General features: G+C 45.7%; 1 protein-coding gene across 4 annotated transcripts; it reads left to right on the top strand.

The window, feature by feature from the left end:
* The first annotated feature begins 489 nt into the window (after positions 1-489).
* Positions 490-20,997, top strand: spg21 (SPG21 abhydrolase domain containing, maspardin). 4 transcript variants are annotated; one of them, XM_080493560.1, is made up of 9 exons: positions 490-1,110; positions 1,292-1,354; positions 9,008-9,169; positions 13,712-13,792; positions 14,289-14,434; positions 14,515-14,623; positions 15,162-15,269; positions 15,353-15,493; positions 19,811-20,997. In XM_080493560.1, exons 2-9 carry the CDS (start codon positions 1,292-1,294, stop codon positions 19,934-19,936), a joined length of 936 nt encoding a protein of 311 aa, XP_080349686.1. In that variant the 5' UTR covers positions 490-1,110; the 3' UTR covers positions 19,937-20,997. The 4 variants fall into 4 exon arrangements, with proteins under 4 accessions (XP_080349686.1, XP_080349687.1, XP_080349685.1 ...); XM_080493559.1 differs by having other exon boundaries at positions 942-1,153; XM_080493561.1 differs by lacking the exon at positions 9,008-9,169 and having other exon boundaries at positions 924-1,153.
* The last annotated feature ends 364 nt before the right edge of the window (positions 20,998-21,361 follow it).

Genomic DNA, 21,361 nt, shown 5'->3' with positions numbered 1-21,361 from the left:
CTCGGGTGATCGGGCGTTCTCCTGTTCATCTCTCCTCTCCTCAATCTTTCTTCTTCTTCTTCTTCTTCTTCTTCCATTAGAACGTAACCTGCTGTCCTTCAACTTCTAACGAGCCAGTCGGCCCCTCTTATATAAACGTTGTTATTGTTGTGGTAGGATCAACTGATATTAATGATCCAATATCTGTCATTAGATGTTTTTTACGGAAGAGTTCTAGGGCCACTGAAGAAAAAAAAAATTCGGAGGCCAAAAAAAACAAAAACCTTCGTGGCCCCAGAAAAAGTCGAAACTCAAAGTCGAGATTTTTTCTTTTTTCACGGAGAGACGTCTGTCCATCCCTCATCATTTGCCCGTAGATGTGAATTCACATTAAATCACTTAATTCTGACTATATCGGTTTGCTTGCTGCTTATGGACATGTGATTTTACACAGGATTTCCTTGATTAATAAGAACATATTTAAATAAGCAGCCCGGCATCCGGGCCTTTGTCCTTCGAACTCGACGAACTTCCGCGACGGAACCAGGCAGCAGGCTGCTCTGTCTCTTCTAGTCCTGATACTGATGATAACTGCACCTTGTTTATGAGCTCCATTCTGTCCTGAAGCATCTTTTCACCACTTCATTAAACCGCCTGATATGCATTTTGAGGAAGCAGTCACACGCGCTGGCATGTGGATGGACGGACTTTTTTTTTCAACCGTGAAAAAAAAAAATCTCGACTTTGATTTTCGACTTTTTCTGGGGCCACGAAGGTTTTTGTTTTCTTTTTAGCCTCCGAATTTTTTTTTTCTTCAGTGGCCCTAAAACTCTTCCGTAGTTTTTTCACTCTCCAGAATTCTAAAAAAAATTCAAAAGAAAAAGAAATTTGTTTAGTGTTATTCTCCAACCTACACAGCAGGGGGGGCGCGCCCCCGCGCGCGTGTGTGTGAGTGTGTGTGTGTGTGTGTGTGGTTGTGCGGAAGTGGAGCAGTAGTCATATGACAGCAGCAGCAGCAGCAGCAGCGAGAGAACCCGTCGGTATGGAGAACAACCACCTCCACGGTGACTAACGCGCCACAGCAGCTTCAGTCTGAGCTCGTAACGCCCAGAGACCCGGGGAACGTCTGTGGTGAGCGAGCCCTTAACATCCGGAGACCCGGTGGACGTCTGTGGTGAGCGAGCCCTGTTAGCCGCTAACGCTAGCAGCGGGGAGGAGTGCTCCATCATGTGACTCTCTCTCTCTCTCTCTCTCTCTCTCTCTCTCTCTCTCTCTCTCTCTCTCTCTCTCTCTCTCTCTCTCTCTCTCTCAGATGGATGAGATAAGAGTGTCTCCCGATTACAACTGGTTCAGAAGTACTGTTCCACTGAAAAGAGTGAGTACCTGATCGTGGGTCTTGTTCTTTCTCCTCCAGCTCGAGGACATTCTCTATTTTCCGGCCTGTAAAGTTGTGATTACTTGGTATCACTGCTTCAACGGATAAAAAGGGATGTGAGCCGAGCCAAGCATGGATACGATCATAGTAGATGTACTGCATCTCCCTCTTTTACACCAAGGACCAGTCTCATCATGTGTTTCGTAAAACGATTCTTCTTCCTGTGTCATCTCCATATCTGAAGGTTGCAGGTTCAGTTCAAATTAGAGTCAGTTGTCTAAATGCCAACGTGTCCTTGAACAAGACACTGAACTGCAAATGACTCCCATTGGAGTAACGGCGCCTCGCATAGTGTGTGAACGTGTATGTGAATTGGTCAATGTGATTAACAATGTAAACTGCTTTAGTACTGCTCACGCAGTTGAAAAGCAATATATCCAGTGGCGTTTCTAGATGTAAACACTTGGTGGGGCAAGATTTTATTTAGGTGGAGTGACACTATTGAATTCCAAAGTAAAGTGTGTGCACAACCTTTAAGCCACAACATTATAACAACCATATAGGAGTTGATCCCGTAAAAAATGTTGAGCCATGGAAATAGCGGATCAAAAAAAAGAAATTCAATAAAAATTAAAAACAATATCAAGGATGGGGTTAGAACCAGGTCATAATGGTTCACAGATGCAGCTCAACCACTCAACCACCAGTAAAGCTTCAAATTAGTGAGATTCTTAAAAACTACTTACTTTAATTTTCTCTGCTAAAGTAAGCGTTTCAAACTCGTCCTCGTAAATAATCAAACTAATCAATTTTTATTCTTAAGTGTTTGTTAGCTTTAGCTGCTAACAAGATTTGTGACAACTCGCTCCGGTCCTGTGAAGCTCCGCCTCTATCAGCACCAGCCAATCAGCTTTGAGCATCTAATGACGTTGTTAGTGGGGCTTCGGGCTTCAAGCCCCACTCGGCATCAAAATCACGTGATCTGAATGATCGGAGCCACAGCCTGAGCATGAACACGTACAGTTAACTGCATGCAATACACACTGCATGGTGAGAGAGGGGCGAGCTACACTAATGCACCATCGGTGTGGATCAGGTGGAAACACAATCTGGAACCGCAAGAGGAGACCAATAACCAGGGAGTACCGTCCTCACACAGTAATTATGTGCTATATAAGAGGAAGTTTTATTCACAGACAAGAAAATATTGTAGACAAACTTAAAAGAAATATTAGCCCACCTGCCCCTAATGACCAGTCGCCCCTGTCTGTATGAGTGAAGTCCATTTATCATTTATGTGGGTTAGCTGGGCAGTGTTTAGATTCACCATTGTTTGAAGAAAGTTTGTTTTTTTTCTTTCTCCCATGTACTTCATTTTAAGGAGAGACTGTTTTTGTGAAACCCAGAAGTGCAGATATTTGTCCCAACTCTTTACGCCTATTGAGGTTTTTCACCCTCGTGACTTAGTGACATCATAAATCATTGATCTGCCATTTTGGATGTCCACAATAGCAGTAAACACAATATATTTCAATTAAACACTATCATTAAACTGCAATCAGCGGGAGTGATAAAGTAATGTTTAAGTGTGTTAAATCTGTCACACGGTGACGCGGTCCACCGCTGGGAGTGGTTTGGACAGAGAAAGCAGCAGTGCGTGTGTGTGTGAGAGCAGGTGATGGCAGCAGGTCGAGCTAAGGTACAACCACTGTACATGTAATGAGTTGATGGAGAATCAAAGCTCCAGGTGAAGCACAAAACCCAGTCCTGGGTCCTGCTTCCTGTCTGCTCTGTAGACTGGACCAGGAGAGACCACCATGATTTGGAGGCTAGATGAGGACCAGGAGAGACCACCATGGTCTGGAGGCTAGACACCACCACGGTCTGGAGATTAGACCAGGCGAGAAACAACACGGTCTGGAGACTGGACCAGGACCAGGAGAGACCACCACGGTCTGGAGGCTAGATCAGGAGAGACCACCACGGTCTGGAGGCTAGATCAGGAGAGGCCACCATTGTCTAGAGACTGGACCAGGATAGACCACCACGGTTTGGAGACTGGCCCAGGACCAGGAGAGACCACCACAGTCTGGAGACTGGACCAGGAGAGACCACCTTCTGGAACTGGACCTGAAAAACCAAGCTGATCTGAACTGGACCTGCAGTCTGGAGGACTGATGGGGCTTATCCACCAAAAAGAACCAGGTGCTAGTTCAGGGCCGCTTCCAGGGCCAGTTCTTAAATGAGCACCGCCAAAGAACCGGTTGTTTTTCCATTGTCAACCGGAGTCAAGTGAGAGCCACGTCATTGCGTCACTCCAAAACATCGTACGTCACTGATTTCACCAATGTGTAGCACTCATACAGGACCGAGGAGACGGACGGTATTCATCGGTTTCATCCGGGTCGCTCCATCTAGTTTGGCCTGAACCTCGGCTGCAGACCAAAGAGCCAGAACACATTGAGTCTTCTAACCCTCTGTGTGTTTTTTCATGTCGTTTTGCTTTAGTACGGAGCCCTGGAGTGACTAGAGAAAAAAAATAATAACGTGTGAATGAGCTTGTTGATTATGGGCTTATTTTTCAACACTTCGACATTACATCGTGAATTTCTGCTCCTTTCACTTTATTTCTGGACGTGTCTGAATCAAAAGCTTCAACATGGAGGAATGGAGGTGTAGAATGATAGAACGCTGCTCTGAAGTCGCTTCCAATGGAAACCTATGTAAACACGCTGATTAACAACAAAAGTTCTCTTTCACATGAAGACATTAAAAGGCTCATTTTATGGCTAAAAAATCCAAGCTTTCATTTACAGTAGTATGTAGTTTGTTTTTTAGTTGCTGATGAACCAAAAGTATTGCTTCATTATAAAGAAGTTCTGTGGGTAGAAAATAATAGTGGGGAGTGCAATGCAGCCCTCATGCAGACCTCAGCCTGCCGTCATAACGTGATACAAGACAAAGTGAAGTTAGTTACAATGATGTCACCATGAAAAGCGTTAAAAAAAAACCGACAATGGAAAACTGCTTCTAAATTATAGATCCGCCGTAGCTGACTAACAGCGGAGGAGCTCTGGAGCTCTCGAGATCCGCGGCGCCGCGAACGTGGATTAAATGATCTCGTTCCCTCGTATTATTAACTTCAGGGAGCCACTTATTATCGTTCACATGCGTTATTTAAATTTTTTTCTCTACAACCACTCCGGGGCTGCGTGTTCGCTGTGGTTTTCAGAAAGTTGGTTCAACCTTGCTTCCGCCTTGTAGGTAGCCATGACTCCAGCGATAACTCCGCCGACAGCTGATGACGCGTCTGACTCCGTTCTGGCCCAGTCACGAAGTGGGGCCAGCTATGCACCAGTTTAGCCCCTGTTTGACTTTGGCAGTGGAAAGACAAAGAACAGGTGCTAAGTCTGGACCTGGCTCCAAATTTGCACCTGGTTCTTTCTGGTGGAAAAGCCCAGAGTGTCCTCAGCTTCCCTCCTCACTGCTGAATCCTCTCTCCTTTCAGGGTTGGCAGGATCCATGCAGTCAGAATCCTGGACAGGGTTCCTGCCTGTTACTGCAGGTTTCACTCTGTTACTGGATGTCTCAGTCTGTTACTGCAGATTTTCAGTATGCTACAGCAGGTTTCAGACTGTTACTGCAGGTTCAGGTCTGTTACTGCACGTTTCCTGCCTTTTCCTGCAGCCTACAGCTACACAGAAGAGGCTATCTTCTCTGATATCTCATCAAATTCTGCCTAAACTGACTGCTTCAAGTTGTTTACAGTCGGGGGATGTCCAACATGGCAGGGTTCCGGCTGAGTCTTAAAATGATTGAATTTACAAATCTGCATTGAGTAACTTAAAGGTTTAAAAAAAAAAAAAAATTGAATTGGATATTGTAGTTTGCAGAGCTACCGCTCTACAAAATTGACGATAAAAATCCGCCGATGGCACTGCGAGTGCAGCTGCTGCTGGTTAAACCTGGTCCTCTTTCTCCTCCTTCACTGTTTGGATATGAAAACGCCTGCGGCAGGAGCATGTCCACTAGAGGGCGCGTGGCGTCTATTGACACAGTGCCGTGTGCTGCTGCATGCTCCAGCTCGATAATTAGTGTGTTCTTCAATCATATGGAGCTACATGCGCCATATGATTGAAGCTGAATCTGAAGCTCCCCTCTGAGCCGGTTTGCCACTCGGTACCTCCCGGAGCAGCTGATCAGCTGACCTGAGGCAGCGAGCAGGAGCATAGCGGTCAGGCATGCATTGTATTGGATACGTGCTGATATTTGTATATTTTTTTTAAGAACTTTATTGTTTCTCATTAGCACACAAACATGAAAAACACCCTCTTCCACCACTAGGCTAGAGGGGGAAATAAATGTGTATCTTACACTGAAATCAAGTTTGTACATCTGCGTGTTCAAGATCACACTGTTTGGATGTACTCAAATACAGACTCATAGAGGCGTTACACACTACAATGCACAAGACAAAGAAAGAAAAAAGCATGGTTACATACAGAGCGGAAGGCGTAACCCTCATAATCAGCCAACCAAATCCAGATAACTTATAGGATTAACCCTGGGTTTTTAGTACTACAACGCTCGCTCACTTCTTACCGGGATAAATCACCCCGGCAACTCACGCTGAATGTCTAACCTGCTCCAGAGCAGGGGCCTCATTTATAAAGCTTGCTTACGCACAAAACGGCCCTGAAAGATTGGTACGGCACTTCACACGCAAAGTTTGTGATCTAAAAACATAAACTTTGCGGGAGAATGTGCGTACCGGTACGCAAGCTTTGAACCTTGCGCGCACGCACGTTTTGGAGACAGGGGAACCAGGCAGCACTGATTGTGAGGTGGAGAATTGAAGCCAGATTCATCTCATACATTTAATATCTTCAAATATCAGACTTATAGATCCACGTAATCATAACCAGCCAAGCTGCAGTGGTATAGATGTTTCTTTAGGGGAACATTAGTGCTGAATCAGCAGCACGATGTTCATATGTCATAGTTTCATCTTCAAGGGATACAGAGTGATGGATAGACCTGATTGATTATCAATTGTGACAAAGTGTGTTAAAATCGGTCTAATTTCAGAGTAAACACATAAATAGCACGGTGACAGTCGTGCGTAAAGCTGCAGTGTTGATGCGCCGGTGTTGTGCCAAAAACTGATTCCGGTTCACAAGAGCGCACACTGACTGGCTGTCGCTGGGGACATCTGTTCTGTTCCAGCTGCTTTTATTAGGATTCACAGCTATAACCTACAAATATACTAAACTGTATGTACACGATAACAACTAAAGTGAGTCTCTGGGAAACCGACGACCTTCTTGGTATGAGGCGGGAGCGCTAACCACTGCACCACCGTGCGGCTTAAATGAATGCAAGGTTTTAGAAACAATGCCCTGGGCTATGTTTCCATAAGCAGGTCAAAGCTCCGCCTCCTGACCAATCAGTTCTCTCTGAAAATGACCTGCCCATTCTTAAATGATGCTGATTGGTGCGTGGGTTCAACACTGAGCTGCAGGGGAGATGAGATGAAAAAGTAATTTAGAGCGATCTTTTTGACATCATAAAATAAATCCTGGTCACTGAGGCTTTGAAGGATGTTTTCGTTCTTGACTTGTTCCAGGTCTGTTTGGCTCCACGAGGGTTGACCTAATGAAGTTAGTGATCACACCCGACAACTGCAGGAACACGAATTTATGGAACGCAGAACTACTCATTAATAATCCCACAAAACGCACAAGAGAAACTCAAGTCAACTGAATGGAAATTATAAACTTAAAGAGCAGTGAGGAAGTTCTGCTGGACACATTTCTGCTGTAATAAAGTGAAATTGAGTGATCAGAGTGCTCTCTGTTTATACTGCAGACGAATTAATATCGTATAATCTCACCAAGTCCCACATTAACAGGGTTAGCAGGAATGGTCAGGAGTGTTTCTTTAAGCCTGGTGGATGTGTTTTAATTCTTGTCTGGACAAGTCAACCCAGGAAACGGAGAGATCCTGGATATGTTTATTATGGTTCGTAGTCCAGGCCTCTTGTCTTCCATGCAATGTTATTGTATTATTGGTGTTGTTAAGTGAGAGAGGTACATTCTCAAATTCTATAAAGGGGGTCGAGGTTTGTATAACCTTGTTTTTGTTGTCTACTGCTATATCGTAATCTCTCCAGTGGCATCATAGAAAGCACATTCTTGACCCAGTGTTTAAATGAGCGAGGTCTCGCCGACTCCTACTGCGGAAGGTTTAGTCCCTGTGCCGTGAACATTAAAAAAGCAATGGCATTTTATGGTGAAGTTGTAAATAGTTTTTCTGGGGGTGTTGATCCAAAAATGCCAATGACCGGATCGGGATGTACTGTGACCCCACGTATATGGGATATGGCCTTAATAATTGGTATCCAAAAGCTGCTCAATGTCTTGCATGACCTAATATGAGGCCGGATCATGGCTGCATCTTGACTGATGTCTGGATAGAACTGGCCAGTTTAGAATTTGAGTAGTGTAAACGATATACCACTTTAAATTGAATCAGGCCATGTCTTATGCACAGTGTGTATACGTCCCAATCTATTTTGCCATATTTGATCGAAGACTGTAGTCTGAATGATGGTGGATGAATATCCTGTGATGCCTGGTGGATCTTGGATCTCTTCCTCTTTCTATTTGGGTCAAGCTCCAGAATAATATTCAGCATGTTGTTTGGTGGTAGATTGGGGCAATTGGAAGTGTTTTTTGGTCAAGCTGCGTACCTGTAGATATCTGAAAAAATTACTTTTAGGGATGTTATTATCCTTGTGAAGTAAGTCGAAAGAGGCAAATGTGCCATCTACGAAGAGATCCTTGATAAACACCAATCCATTTCTGTGCCGTGTATGAAAGCGTTGTCAATTTGGGATGGTGAGAACAGGTGGTTCTGCACTAGAGGGGGGAGAGTGATTGTACTGGTAAAGTGAAAGTGGTTTCTAAATTGAAGCCATAAGGGAATTCCTAATAACTGGTCCCAGATTTAGTAGACTTACATTAATAAGCAAAGAGCTACTTAGGATGGAAATTGGCCAGTTGGAATCAAGTTCCATTGCAGTGTTGCCGTTAAGTTCCTGGTTCCCATTTGTTGACTCTGTGATTCCCACCACGGTGCGTTTAGAGCTGTGTTGTGATGCGTCGTGCCGGAGCTAATATGCATTTACATCCGTTCATGTAAATGCAGACACGTGGGTATGTCCGTTATTCATCAGTGTTATTTGTTCATGTTTCTCTGATGTGCACATCACATTTCATATTGTGTATTTATCATGACCGTTTCTCAGCGTCACCTCAAAGTGTCGCCAACGTATCTACTGCTGTAGAGACTTAAGTACGCCAGCTATAAAGTCTGCGTGTAGTGCACACATTTCCATGCTCATTTTACTCTCGATACGTCTGACCTTTCCTGTGAAAAAGAACGTATGCTAGGTTTTTGTGCATACATGGAGTTGTCCCCATGAAAACAAACTCTCTCTCTCTCTCTCAGGCATACAATGATAGAGCTATTGCTATTTGAAGTTACTTCGTAGTGGTAGTATTGAGGGTTTGCTAATTGACAATGAGAGGCAGGCACACACACTTTCACCTGAAATGTTCCACTTACTTTGCTGTGCTCCTGTTTCCTCAGATTATTGTTGACGACGATGACAGTAAGGTGTGGTCATTGTATGATGCTGGTCCAAAGAGCATCAGGTGTCCCATCATCTTCCTTCCTCCAGTCAGCGGGACGGCTGAAGTGTTCTTCCAGCAAGTGTTTGCTTTAAGTAGCTGGGGATACAGAGTCATCTCGGTGAGATACCCGCCAACACAGTTTTTCTTTCAGCAAGCTCAATGTAAAAAGAAGCACAAATAAATCACCACATTTTTCACTTCGTATAGTAGTCACAACATCATGTAGTTGTGATGAGGGCCGTTCTCTAATGCAATTTCTGAAGTTTGACGCCGATTAAGCGATGTTAAGGCTGTTTACACGTCACTTCCTGTTTTTACGCTACACATGCTGTTTCGTGGCAAAACTTTTGGACACAACCTCTGATATTATGGTGCCATTTTGATACGCTTTGCTCACCTCTATTCTATCACCACGGCAATTTTCAGGTCATTTGGAATTACCTGCTCTGACTTGTTCTCTCTCAGAAATTCAATTCGGTCTAAAATCTGCGAAAATCCAATATAGTAGGGATTTCTTACCTCATAATAATCACTAGGTACCATTTATGTAGTGCAGTTCACCCACGGGGTACAATTTACGTTGCGTTTTGGTAGTTTGGCTATCGATAACGATTAATAATCATCAAAGATAGTTATTAATTATGTTATTATTATTAATCTGACCTGTATCAGATACCTCGGGAGCACCACCTGTTTAACAGGAAATGACAGCCAGTTCAATTATATCAGTCTCATAAAATACACTAAACAGTTAACTTGGAATTTGAATTAATAGTTAAATTAATTACAATTACCAGAATTAACAGTAAAGCTTGAAGGATTTTGGAGTTTTTGACACAGAAGTCGACATTTCATTCACCTTTGTGCTCATTAATAAGACAGCAAGTATGATTCCAAAAATGATATTTATTTACAATGAAAACAAATAAAAACACAGATTCCAACTACTTATATACAGCTTGGTGTGTGTAGGTGTGTGTGTGTGCGTGTGTTGCAAGAGAGAGAGAGAGAGAGGTGGAGGGAGTGTGTGTGTGGCGTGTGATGGAACGACAAGACGAGATGGCGGATCACAATAAACTACATTCAGAATGGAGGTTCTCAGAGAGCAGGAAGGCCGTCCTCGGTCTCCACCAGGTGCTGGAGAACAATAGAACATGAAGCTCGTCTTTAGCGTTGCTTCCTGAGTGTCTCTGTTAAAGGAACATTTCTAGAATGAGTTTCTGTGAATGTGATTTGTCTTGTAAAACATCTGGAGTCGTCAGACGGTGTTCAGTTACTGTGTGATGTTGTCTTTGATGTGAAATGTGGAGGATTGTGAGTTAACAAGTTAGTAAAGTAAAGATTAGCATGCAGACCCTGTGTGTGTGTGTGTGGCAGAGCTAACGTTGGTTTACAGGTTGATAACTACTAATATCCCGATCAATAGAACTCAGTCACTGTAATAGAATCTAATATCATGATCAATAGAACTCAGTCACTGTAATAGAATCAACACATCTTCATCAAAGTTAACCAGTTCTATGCAGAGCATCAGGTTTAACTAATCTCAGGTATTAGCCCAGTTGGTTGTTACCACTTCCTTGAGGTCTCTGAAGGAGGAGTTTGGTTTTTGTCCAGGCTGAGAGAAGCTGCTGCTCCTCTAGCAGTTAGCATCTCCTGCTAACTGTGGTTGGCTGTGTTCAGCAGGAGAAGAAGACGAAGATGATGATTCAGGAGAGTCTTTCTTTGCAGCCTCCTGGTCGTTCCCTTTTTCCAGACCAGAGGATCTGGTTGCTCGGGTCTGTGGTGCTTTTCCTGCTTGTTGAGGAAAAAGCACAAAGAGGTTCTGTGAGGTGTCGTTTCCCCGGTCTCATCCTGGAGAAACTGGTTGGTTTTCCCTGGTTGATGGCAGATCAGATGCTGGGTGCTGGTCTCTGGTCTCTGGATCCGAGGGAAGGTCTGACCCTCGTGGTCTTGTCAGAAGAGGAGTTGAGGCCTTTGGTTGCAGGCCTCTGGGTTTAGCTGCTTCCAGCAACCCACCTCCTCCGTTGAAGAGCAGGAGCAAAGCTTTTTGAGAGAATCTCTCCAAAAGGCTTTAGGTAAGGTGGGGCATTCCAAGGTTTCGAATCCTGGGAGCCTCAACCAATCGGTGACTGGCTGAGTGCATGGGGGGGCAGTCAGTCTCCTTTGAGCAGAAACGGGACGGGGGATTTGCATGCATGGGGCTGCAGTGGCAAAAGGAGCCCCCTGTGGTGAAATGCTGTGGTCTTGTGTGATCCCAACATATGTAAAAATGGCAGATTTCCTGTTGAGTTTTCTGTATGTCTGTAAGAGACTTTTTTTTTTTGCGTCTTGGGGTGTTACATATGTGTGACGACTTTTGTAGCTCTAGGTGTGAAACGGGATCCGGGGGCTGAATTGTTCAGATTTTCCAAGTTGAGCCATTTTTCCAGTCACATGTGTGATTCCTCCAAATTATCAAATTTTTAGCAGGGCAAAATGTTGCAAAACTTTTATTAGGTTTTTAACTGAATCTTTTGTCTCCAGTGATAACTCTCAGGGGTCGCTACACTGGTAATGGCCACGTTCCCCACTGGTGGGGCGGTCCCGTGGGTTCCCCCATCCCGGGCACCTGGTTGGTCCCCTATGTATGTTATGGGATTCACCGGTCTGCCCGGGCTGGGGGGATCTGTGGGGCAGTGCCCCCTTCGGTTAGAGGCTGTGCCACTCCCAATGTGGACGGCCCCCCAAATGTGGCCCTTTCCTCACCTTAGTCCTCAGTGCCCTGCCATGTCTCCATACCGTGTGTGTGTGTGTGTGTGTGTGTGTGTGTGTGTGTGTGTGTGTGTGTGTGTGTGTGTGTGTGTGTGTGTGTGTGTGTGTGTGTGTGTGTGTGTGTGTGTGTGTGTGTGTGTGTGTGTGTGTGTGTGTGTGTGTGTGTGTGTGTGTGTGTGTGTGTGTGTGTGTGTGTGTGTGTGTGTGTGTGTGTGTGTGTGTGTGTGTTTTCACTTGTTTCCTAAATATCGATTGTATCTTTGCACTGTTTTTAATTTTGTATTACATTAATTGTATAAAAAAGTGCTATGTACATAAAGGTGACTGACTGATTGATTGAATGTGTCCTCGCTACTTGCGGGACTCCGACTGAGTGTCACTCAGCATATGTGTACGGCTCTCTCTATGGCAGTGGTCCCACCGCGATGCGGGGCGGGAGGGTACGGAACGGCAAAGCACACCCAGGCCGAGCCCTGCCGCGCGGTCCTACTGCAGACAGTACGGTTAAAATGTAGGCGGCGTTGTGAACGATGCGGGGACGTGTCGAGCGAAGAATGTGGAAGCGGCCAGCAGTGGACGGCTGTCCATCCCGGCACAAACAGCGTGGTGGGACCGCAGCTTATGTGTTGTACTGCCACAGTGTTAACATAGATGGAGTGATCAGACTCACGAGGAGTGCTCTCTGATACTTAAGCCTTTTTTTGTCAATTACACACCGAGTTCTGTAACAACTTTAACTTTTTAAGCCACAAGACGCTCCACTGCACCTCAACGAGCACCAGAATGAGTAAGTCTCACAGCGATCATGGACAGCGGTAGTAAAACTCAGCTTCAGCTAACGCAGCACTTTAGCCCTCAAGAGAAGGACGCTAGCAAGAAAGCTACTACATGTTCTGCTGCGGCCGCAGCCAGCGCGGAGCCGCTAACACTGGCTATGCTCATCGAAGAGCTGGAAAAACAAAGAGTGAGCTCACCGCTTCCCTGAAACCCGCCCTGGCTCCAATCCGAGCCTCACTCCAAACGATTACCGAGACCGTAACTTCACACACTGTCACCATCTCCACTTTGGAAATGGCTCTCACTACTCACTCAGATGGAATCGTCACTTTGGAGAAGGGTGTGGCCACGTTGAAGTCGCAGCTGGAGACCGCCACACAGGTGAACGAGAAACTTCAACTGGCGGTGGAGGACCTGATCTCACGCTCCAAAAGAAAGAACCTCCTGGTGATCAGCGTACCACAGGGAGCGGAGAGGACCGACGCCCGGCTCTTTATGGTCACCATTTTTAAAAAAGTGGCTGGGGAGGCTCTGCAGGACTTAGACCTGGAGCTGGAACGCGCGCACCGCAGTCTGGCCCCGAAGCCGCACCAAGGATCCCGACCCTTCATTGTCCGTTTTCACAAGTACATCCAGAAGGAGCGGGTGTTACAGTGGGCAAAAAAGAATCAAAACATCTCGTACCAGGGGCATACCATCAGAATCTATTAGGATTTCCGCCACACAGTTACACCTGTGCAATAATCATGCTGTCTAGTCAGCATCTTGATATGCCGCACCTGTGAGGAGGGATGGATTATCTTGGCAAAGGAGAAGTGCTCACTAACACAGATTTAGACAGATTTGTGAACAATATTTGAGAGAAATAGGTCTTTTGTGTAAATTAAAAGCTCATAAAAAATGGGAGCAAAAACAAAAGTGTTGCGTTTATATTTTTGTTCAGTATAATTGTTTAAAACAATTAGGAAAACAGTCATCCAGCATCCTTTGAGTTGCAGTTGCAGACTTCAGGTCAAACTTCACCACCGACCTTAACTTCATTCTTTTACCTTGTTGACAGCCGAACCTTCCAGACACCGATCGTACTCTAGGGATTTCTTACCTTGTAACCTTTGTTTGTGATTTACAGCTGCAGTATCCGGTGTACTGGGACCTCATGGAGTTCTGTGATGGCTTCAGGAAGCTTCTGGATCACCTGCAGCTGGATAAAGTAGGTCCATATTTCCTGAATACAGTGAACGTCTGCAGGCGTCGGTGCGAGCCGACGTAACATGAGGACCAGCTGCTGGAGGCTTAGTGGCGTAGTACAGGTTAGAGAGGCGGACTTGAGATTGGACGTTTGCAGGTTCGATCCCCACTGTGGACCGGTCACCCCTGAGCATGACCTTTAACTCCTGTCACCTCCCTGGAGCCATTATGTGACCACACCTCCGCACCCTAGAAAAAGGATGGTCAATGCAGAAAAGGAATTCCTCCAAGAGGATTAGTAAAGTACAATTGGTTTAGTTTAGTGCGTCTTAATGCCAGAATTACTTAAAAACGGTAACTGTTAAGTGTTATTGACAATAACCCAGCATTTCCTCCTGTGCTCCTCACACATATATAGTAGACTTTACTTGTTCACCACGTAGTTGAAAACAAGTGCAAACTGCTTCGTCCTTTCTGCCTGTGAAATGATACTGTGTCCCCTGATCTTTGACCTTCAGGTTCATCTGTTCGGGGCCTCTCTGGGAGGTTTCTTGGCTCAGAAGTTTGCAGAGTTTACACACAAGTCTCCCCGAGTGCACTCTCTGATTCTCTGTAACTCGTTCAGTGACACCTCTATCTTTAACCAGACGTGGACCGCAAACAGGTGCTGGTAACCGTCACTTGTCATGCTCTCAGGTGCACTTCGGCATTCATGACTTCTTTTAAATTCATGTCGGTGCACAGTTTCTGGATGATGCCAGCTTTCCTCCTGAAGAAGATTGTGCTGGGGAACTTTTCTAAAGGACCCGTGGACCCTAAAATGGCAGATGCAATCGACTTCATGGTCGACCGAGTAAGTTGTTTGTTTTTAGAGTGATCGCTGGTTGACCTGCTCACTCCTCCATTACAGCGCCAGACTCCGGAGGATGCTTTCTTTATTCATTGACTGAGTGCTGTTTCTGCAATATTCTTCCTGTTCCTATTACTGTGGTCTCTTCTACTGTTTACTTGAGCCAGCCAACCCCAGGTACTGTGAAGTAAGACTAGCTGTGCATCACCAGACTGAGACCTGCGCTCACATGTTCTCGGACTGAATATAAGCATCCTCCTCCAGGGACTTGGCAAATGGGTCTGAAGCTCTGAGGACATTAACTGTGTTGTAGAAACATCGGTTTAGAGATATGTTATTTTGGCGAGAAAATGTGAGTTTATTTTCAATCAGAGCTGGTTTTTCAACTGCTCCATTGCCCGTCTGTGGCTTTCACCACACTACTTGTCCCCTTGTGCTTCTCTTCATGACGAGAGGGCTGCCATGTCTGGAGTAAATAATCTGAGTCTGTATGTGTGTGCTTCAGTGTTTTTGTGTGATTTTATTTTTGTCTATGTTGCAGCTGGAGAGTCTGAACCAAAGTGAGTTGGCATCACGGCTGACACTCAACTGTCAAAACTCTTATGTGGAGCCCCACAAAATAAAAGATGTTGCTGTGACCATTATAGATGTATGTATTCATCCAACTCTGTGATTAAATATCCAGAACTTGTTGGAGTGTGCTTGACTGACATGTTTCCCTTTTGATTTGAGGTGTTTGATCGGAGCGCTCTGTCACTGGAGGCCAAGGAAGAGATGTACAAACTGTATCCAAATGCCAGAAGAGCTCATCTGAAAACAGGAGGAAACTTCCCTTACCTGTGCAGGAGTGCTGAAGTCAACCTCTACATCCAGGTATGCTCCTTGTCATACACTCACAAACATCCATCCAATCTTCTTCACCTCTTTGTCCAGCTCGGAGTCTCTGAGCTGATCCCAGTTGACTGAAGGCAGGTTCACCCACACGCACTCACACACAAATGTGAGCAAGTAGTGGAGAGGGTTGAAGTAGTCCATGGGCCAGGCATGAGGTTGGTACCGCCTAGGGCAGGGGTCGGCAACCTTCAACATTCAACCGCCCCGCCTTACCTTACCGTCCCTGCCTGCCTTGCCGTCCCGACCTGCCCTACCTTACTGTACCGGCCCACTCCACCGTACCGTCCCGACCCGCCTTACTGTACCATCCCGGCCCGCCCTGCCTTGCCGTCTCGGCCTGCCTTACTGTACCATCCCCCACACCTTACCGTCAAACCGTTAAAAGCTGAATTGTTTTGAGAAAGAGCCACATGCTTTCTGCACTATATCTAAAGGTTACAAAAAGTAGCACAGAGGTTCCAAAAGTGCTGACACAGGTCGTCCTTGAAACTCAGACTGCAAAATTACACATCATTTTTTATGAGACAAAAACAAAATTTCCCTTACATTAACTATAATAGAACTACAATTAAAAATGCAGAAAGAGCAAATGGGTTGAGACACATTAGTCCAGTTGAAGAACATTGCACCTGGGCAGTGGAGAAAGGGTCTCTCCAGTCTTTCTATCAAAACTACTCTGATCAATGTTCTGCCAAAACAGTGCAACATGCCAAGTATTGTATGTCACCTGTGACCAGCTTCACTACAAACTGACCCAAGAATAGTGCGAGGAGGCCGCTGCGCTAAAGTCCTCACAGGAAGAAGTGGACCACCGCCTACTGCTGTACACACTTCATGCAGCAGAATCTGGCTATACATCTGCTGAAATCACTGCAGAGGATACAGATGTTTCAGTACTCTGCCTGGGGTTCAGCTGCTGGAAACCATGTTCCAGGCATCAGAAGTGTGGAGATGGCGGACACAGAGTAGAGACTTCTATAATACTCTCCCTTATTTCTCAATTTACTCTGCTAAATTCCTGAGCCAACCAACTGACCGATTCACTGCTTCCAGACCTCAATTTCATACCCAGGGTGACCCGGGGTGTCATTCCCGGGGTGACTTTTTATGGTAACGTCACCATGGCCATGCTAGCAAGTCTCCTGGAGGACCACAAGGCTGACCTAGCCACTGAATTTAAGACCTTTTTTTTTTGGGCTCTAGAGGCCAAAATAGACCTCGTCCAAGCCACTGTGTCCAGCCACGACCAACGCTTACATCTCTGGAAGCTAACGCAGACCCTGTAGACCAGGGGTGTCAAACTCAGATCCTCGTGGGCCGCAGCCCTGCACGTTTTCAATGTCTCCCTCCCCTGAATGTCCTGATGGTTCATCATCACATTCAGCACAAAGCCAGATAACGAGCTGCTCATTGCAATCAGCTGTGTTGAAGCTGGGAGACATGCAAAACGTGCAGGGCTGCGGCCCTCGAGGCCTGGAGTTCGACACGTGTGCTGTAGACGATCGCTTGGTAAACTTGGAGGCTAAGTGCACAGAGCTAACCGCTATCGCCGGAATGCTAAAGGCTAAAGTTGCGGACCTGGAAGCTCGCAGCCGCCGTAACAACCTTCGCATCATTGGTCTCCCTGAGTCGATTGAAGGACCACGACCAACTGAGTTCTTTTCCAAGCTGCTGACTCAGCTGCTGGGCGAAGAAATACTACCAACTCCACCTGTACTAGGCCGAGCTCACAGATCCCTGGGCCAGAGACCTAAATAAGGGGAGAAGCTGAGAGCTGTCATCATCCGGCTCCATGACTACCAAACCAAAGAAAAAGTTTTGCGTGAGACCCGCAAGAAGCGATCCGAGCTGAAATACCTGGATAAACCCGTGGCCCTCTTCGAGAACTTTACACCGGAGGTGATGGAGCAGCGGGCTGCATATCAAGAAGTTATGGCTCTCCTTTATAAACGTGAACTGAAACCTACTCTTCGTTACCCTTCGTTAGCGAAACTATTCATCACAGTGGCCAACGGAGAAAAGATGCAGCTTTCATCACTGGACGAGGCTAAGGAGTACCTGACAAGCAGCGACACGTAGCACGGATTATGGATGCAAAGTAACAGCGCCCGTAAACTGTAAACAGACACAGACTATAAGCTGTTCAGACTCGAACCACCTCACTTTGTCAAGTAAATTTGTTCCATAACGATCCCGAAAATATCCCTACTTCTGCTGCCCGGCGGTCCTTACCTTTCCTAAAGTACTTTGTTTCACTTCAGGAGTTCTGAGCCGTCTGGGTATCTTTATTTGCTTTTAAATTGTGATTGTTCAGACGGGGAGACGGAGGATCGCCTACACAAGCGACCGGTAGCCTCTGGCGCATGAGCAGTCGGCGCCCACAGGTCTCGCAGTCACAAAATTTGGTCTGCGAGCGGTCCACCGTCGTGGGGTCGGAGCGGACACTCGGGCGGATGACGATTTTGACGTCACAGGTGCCGCGCTCGCGGACACTCGCATACTCGGGCATTGGTAGCATGGAGAGGCCTTTAGCCTGGGCAAGCCTTCATGCTACCAATGTCCGCGAGTACCCGCGGTACTCGTAACGTCAAAATCATCAACTGCGATCAAGTCAAATTTTGTGACCGCGCAACTGTACTCGCCGACTGCTCATGCGCCAGAGCCTACCGGTCGCTTGTGTAGGCGATCCTCCGTCTCTCGTCTCTCTTTAGGAAAGGTGGAGAACGCCGGGCAGCAGAAGTAGAGATATTTTCGTAATTGTTACGTTACGGGAAGGAGCGCGCATGGAAGTGAGCTCAGAGTGGAGAATGGCCTTGCAGATACTCGTGTACTCGCGACACTCGCGGACATTGGTAGCATGGATAGGCCTTTAGCCTGGGCCAGCTGGCGTTCGCTCTCTCAGAACTAACAAGGAAGTTGCAGCTGCAGCTCTGTCGCTAAACAACTAGTGCAAAGCAGAGAATTATTCATCAGGTCCAGATCTGCCTTGCCTTTGAGAGGTTGCAATTTCCAAAACGTAACGCTAAGGACTAAGATTTGTTTTCATCTTCATATTCATTAGTATGTGCACTTTTAGTCGTTGCGAATGCTAATTGTTCAAGCTGTCGCATGAAATTTATTCCAAGCAAACAAAGTACAAAAAGACACTAGTTAATCCGTTTATGGTATAAAAAAAAAAAACTGAATTGTATTGTTTTGCAATGTGGTTTATGGAATTCACTGCGATTCCTCACTCATGCAGAAACCTCTGCGCTGTAACTGCGGTGTTGCACGCCCACTGCCTGTTTCAGAAACGAGTGACTCTGAGAGTCATGTCAACAAACAGCAGTTTCTCCTTTCTTTGGAAACCCTGATGCTAACAGTCGTTTTTGTCCAGACTTTCCACTCCTGTATCTTCTGCCATCGTTACTCGCTAAACTCTCCTCTCACACTCACGTCAACCTGGTAGCAGAGCAACAGGAGTCATCTGATTGGATAAACGTATTGCGATACACAGTGCATGCCAAAATAATTTGTCTCAGTTCCGTCTTTTCACATGTATATTTCAGGATGAGTTGAGACATCCTGCAGAGCTCACATGCTGTTTGTGATTTAAATTCAAACAAAGTGTGAGAAATTGCCTGCAAAGACTGAGGCCCCGTTTACACGACAACGTTTCACGTGACAACACCTAATCCGCAAAAATAAAGTGGGGGCGTTTACACTGCAGCAGTGGACACAGAGACAACGATATAGTTAGTATGCCGGGCCACTGGAGGGCGCTGTTGCTTGATTTTTTGATGAAACTACACAGACATGTGCAGAGAACAATTCACTATAAACGTGAAGAAAATGGAGAGAACCTGACATCCGTATGGACTGATGACACATCGGATGATATCAGGGAGAGTCTCAACTATTAAACTACTGATCTGGATGATAAAACTAGAATAGGGAACGGGGGTGAGCAGGACAGAGGGGGAGATATGTACATGAGCAGTAACAGGCTCTGTAGCCTCCATCAGTCTCTGCAGGAGGGAATAGCGACCGTGAAAGAATCTTTCCACCTTGAGAGCCGGAATAAAAACTTTGCGGATACAGTGCATCCGCAAACTGGTGACGTGTAAACGGACCCCCCAAAAGTGAAGAAAGTTTTGCAGATACACTCTAATTCGTTGTCGTGTAAACGGGGCCTAAAATGCAGTCCAGCCACCCCGACCCTCCTACAGACGCAGCTCCAGTTGTGAGACGGCGTTGAATGAATCGTCATGTTAACGATGTGCAGAGAACTGAAGTGCTCCTTGGTTTTCTGTCCAGATTCACCTGCGTCAGTTCCATGGAACAAGATATGCTGCCATCACTCCAGACATGGTGCGTGCAGAGGAGCTGGAGGTGCAGGAGAGTGACCTGAGCCTGGGCCAGGACTCTGAACACACCCCGTGAGCCGGCGCTGCCCTGCAGGGTGTCTCCTTGAAGCAACTGTCAGACACAACTGATTTCACAGGCCCTACTACAGATTTTCTATCAGGCTCATCTGTCAATCAGCAAGTAAACAAAATATTTTTATTCAACAGATGAAGCAATATTTTGATAAAGGACACAAAAAAAGTGCTTTGCTTCTGTTTGCTTTATTACCATTTAACACGTTGCCTTATGTGGAAGGAATTTATTGCACTGAAACTGCCTGAGCTGTGTTCATGTCGATGTGTAGATTGTAGACTGTTGTGTAATCCAAGATTTTTTTATTCCAATTCTTTGTGGGGTATCGTCTTTGTTTTTGTTTTTCTATTTATGTGTGCAGGTTTGTAACTTCCTGTCCAGTGTCACAATGAAAAGTACTCGCTGCACTGAGGCGGTGTGTCACCGTGTTCAGGGCTTGGAAAAAGTCTGCTGGTTAAAACTTGTATGTTCGATTCTGCACAAAAGCTTCCCGCGTAGGATTCGACATTGGTTTGTGTTCCGGTTAATGGGAACGAGCTCCACCACCCCGCTGCGCTGTCGGCTCATTTCATTTGGCCTGAGTGGTGAAACTCTTTGTGTCCCTGTGCAGGCCAATCTGTGCTCTGTGTTGCTGTGGACAGACCTTTGGACAGTGAATCTATGTTGTTTTTTTTGGGAAAATCAAGACTCGTGTCAACAACTCTGCTCTCAACAGACCGTCAACGTCCCGAACAAAATGTTTACATCAACTTGTATGTCCAATCGAATAATGAGCATGTTGAAACATAGCATTGATGTGAATCGGTAAGATGAAAACATTTGTGAAAATTCAGGATTGTAATGAAATTTTCTGCGTTACATGAAGATTAAAGTGTTGAGAGGAACAATCACCGGCGGCTTCGACCCAGTCTCACCTGAGAGTACTACCTACAGTACTTCACTTACCTGAGAAACACCTTGTGTCAGGAGGTCTGTGCCATAAGATTCTTTATAAGAGTCTTAGTCTGGCTCAGAGCCAGTACAAGTCTGTGTACCTTTGTCCAATAAAATATTCATTAATAGAATTACGAGTTTTTGGGAAGTTTTACTTTGACCTGTTTCATCACACAACATGGTAAACCTGTTTTCTATTTGTTCAATCATCACAGTGTGCCTGTTTCTTTTGCTCGCTCACACACTACTATACTGTCACACACTACTATACTCCCTCACACACTACTATACTGTCACACACTACTATACTCCCTCACACACTGTTTTACTCACACACTACTATACTGTCACACCCTACTATACTCCCTCACACACTGTTTTACTCACACACTACTATACTCCCTCACACACTACTATACTCCCTCACACACTACTATACTGTCACACACTACTATACTGTCACACCCTACTATACTCCCTCACACACTGTTTTAC

Source organism: Lipophrys pholis (genome assembly GCF_963383615.2).
Source record: "Lipophrys pholis genome assembly, chromosome: 2".
In the NCBI taxonomy this organism is placed as follows: domain Eukaryota; kingdom Metazoa; phylum Chordata; class Actinopteri; order Blenniiformes; family Blenniidae; genus Lipophrys; species Lipophrys pholis.
Note: the sequence above shows the minus strand (reverse complement) of the source record. Positions and strands in the feature narration are given on the sequence as shown.

Excerpts from the sequence above, each read along its gene's own strand:
- spg21 (XM_080493560.1), top strand. The coding sequence starts at position 1,292 with ATGGATGAGATAAGAGTGTCTCCCGATTACAACTGGTTCAGAAGTACT. Across the intron at positions 9,170-13,711 it reads GGGGATACAGAGTCATCTCG|CTGCAGTATCCGGTGTACTG; the intron begins GTGAGATACCCG and ends TGTGATTTACAG. Across the intron at positions 15,270-15,352 it reads TTGCTGTGACCATTATAGAT|GTGTTTGATCGGAGCGCTCT; the intron begins GTATGTATTCAT and ends TTTTGATTTGAG.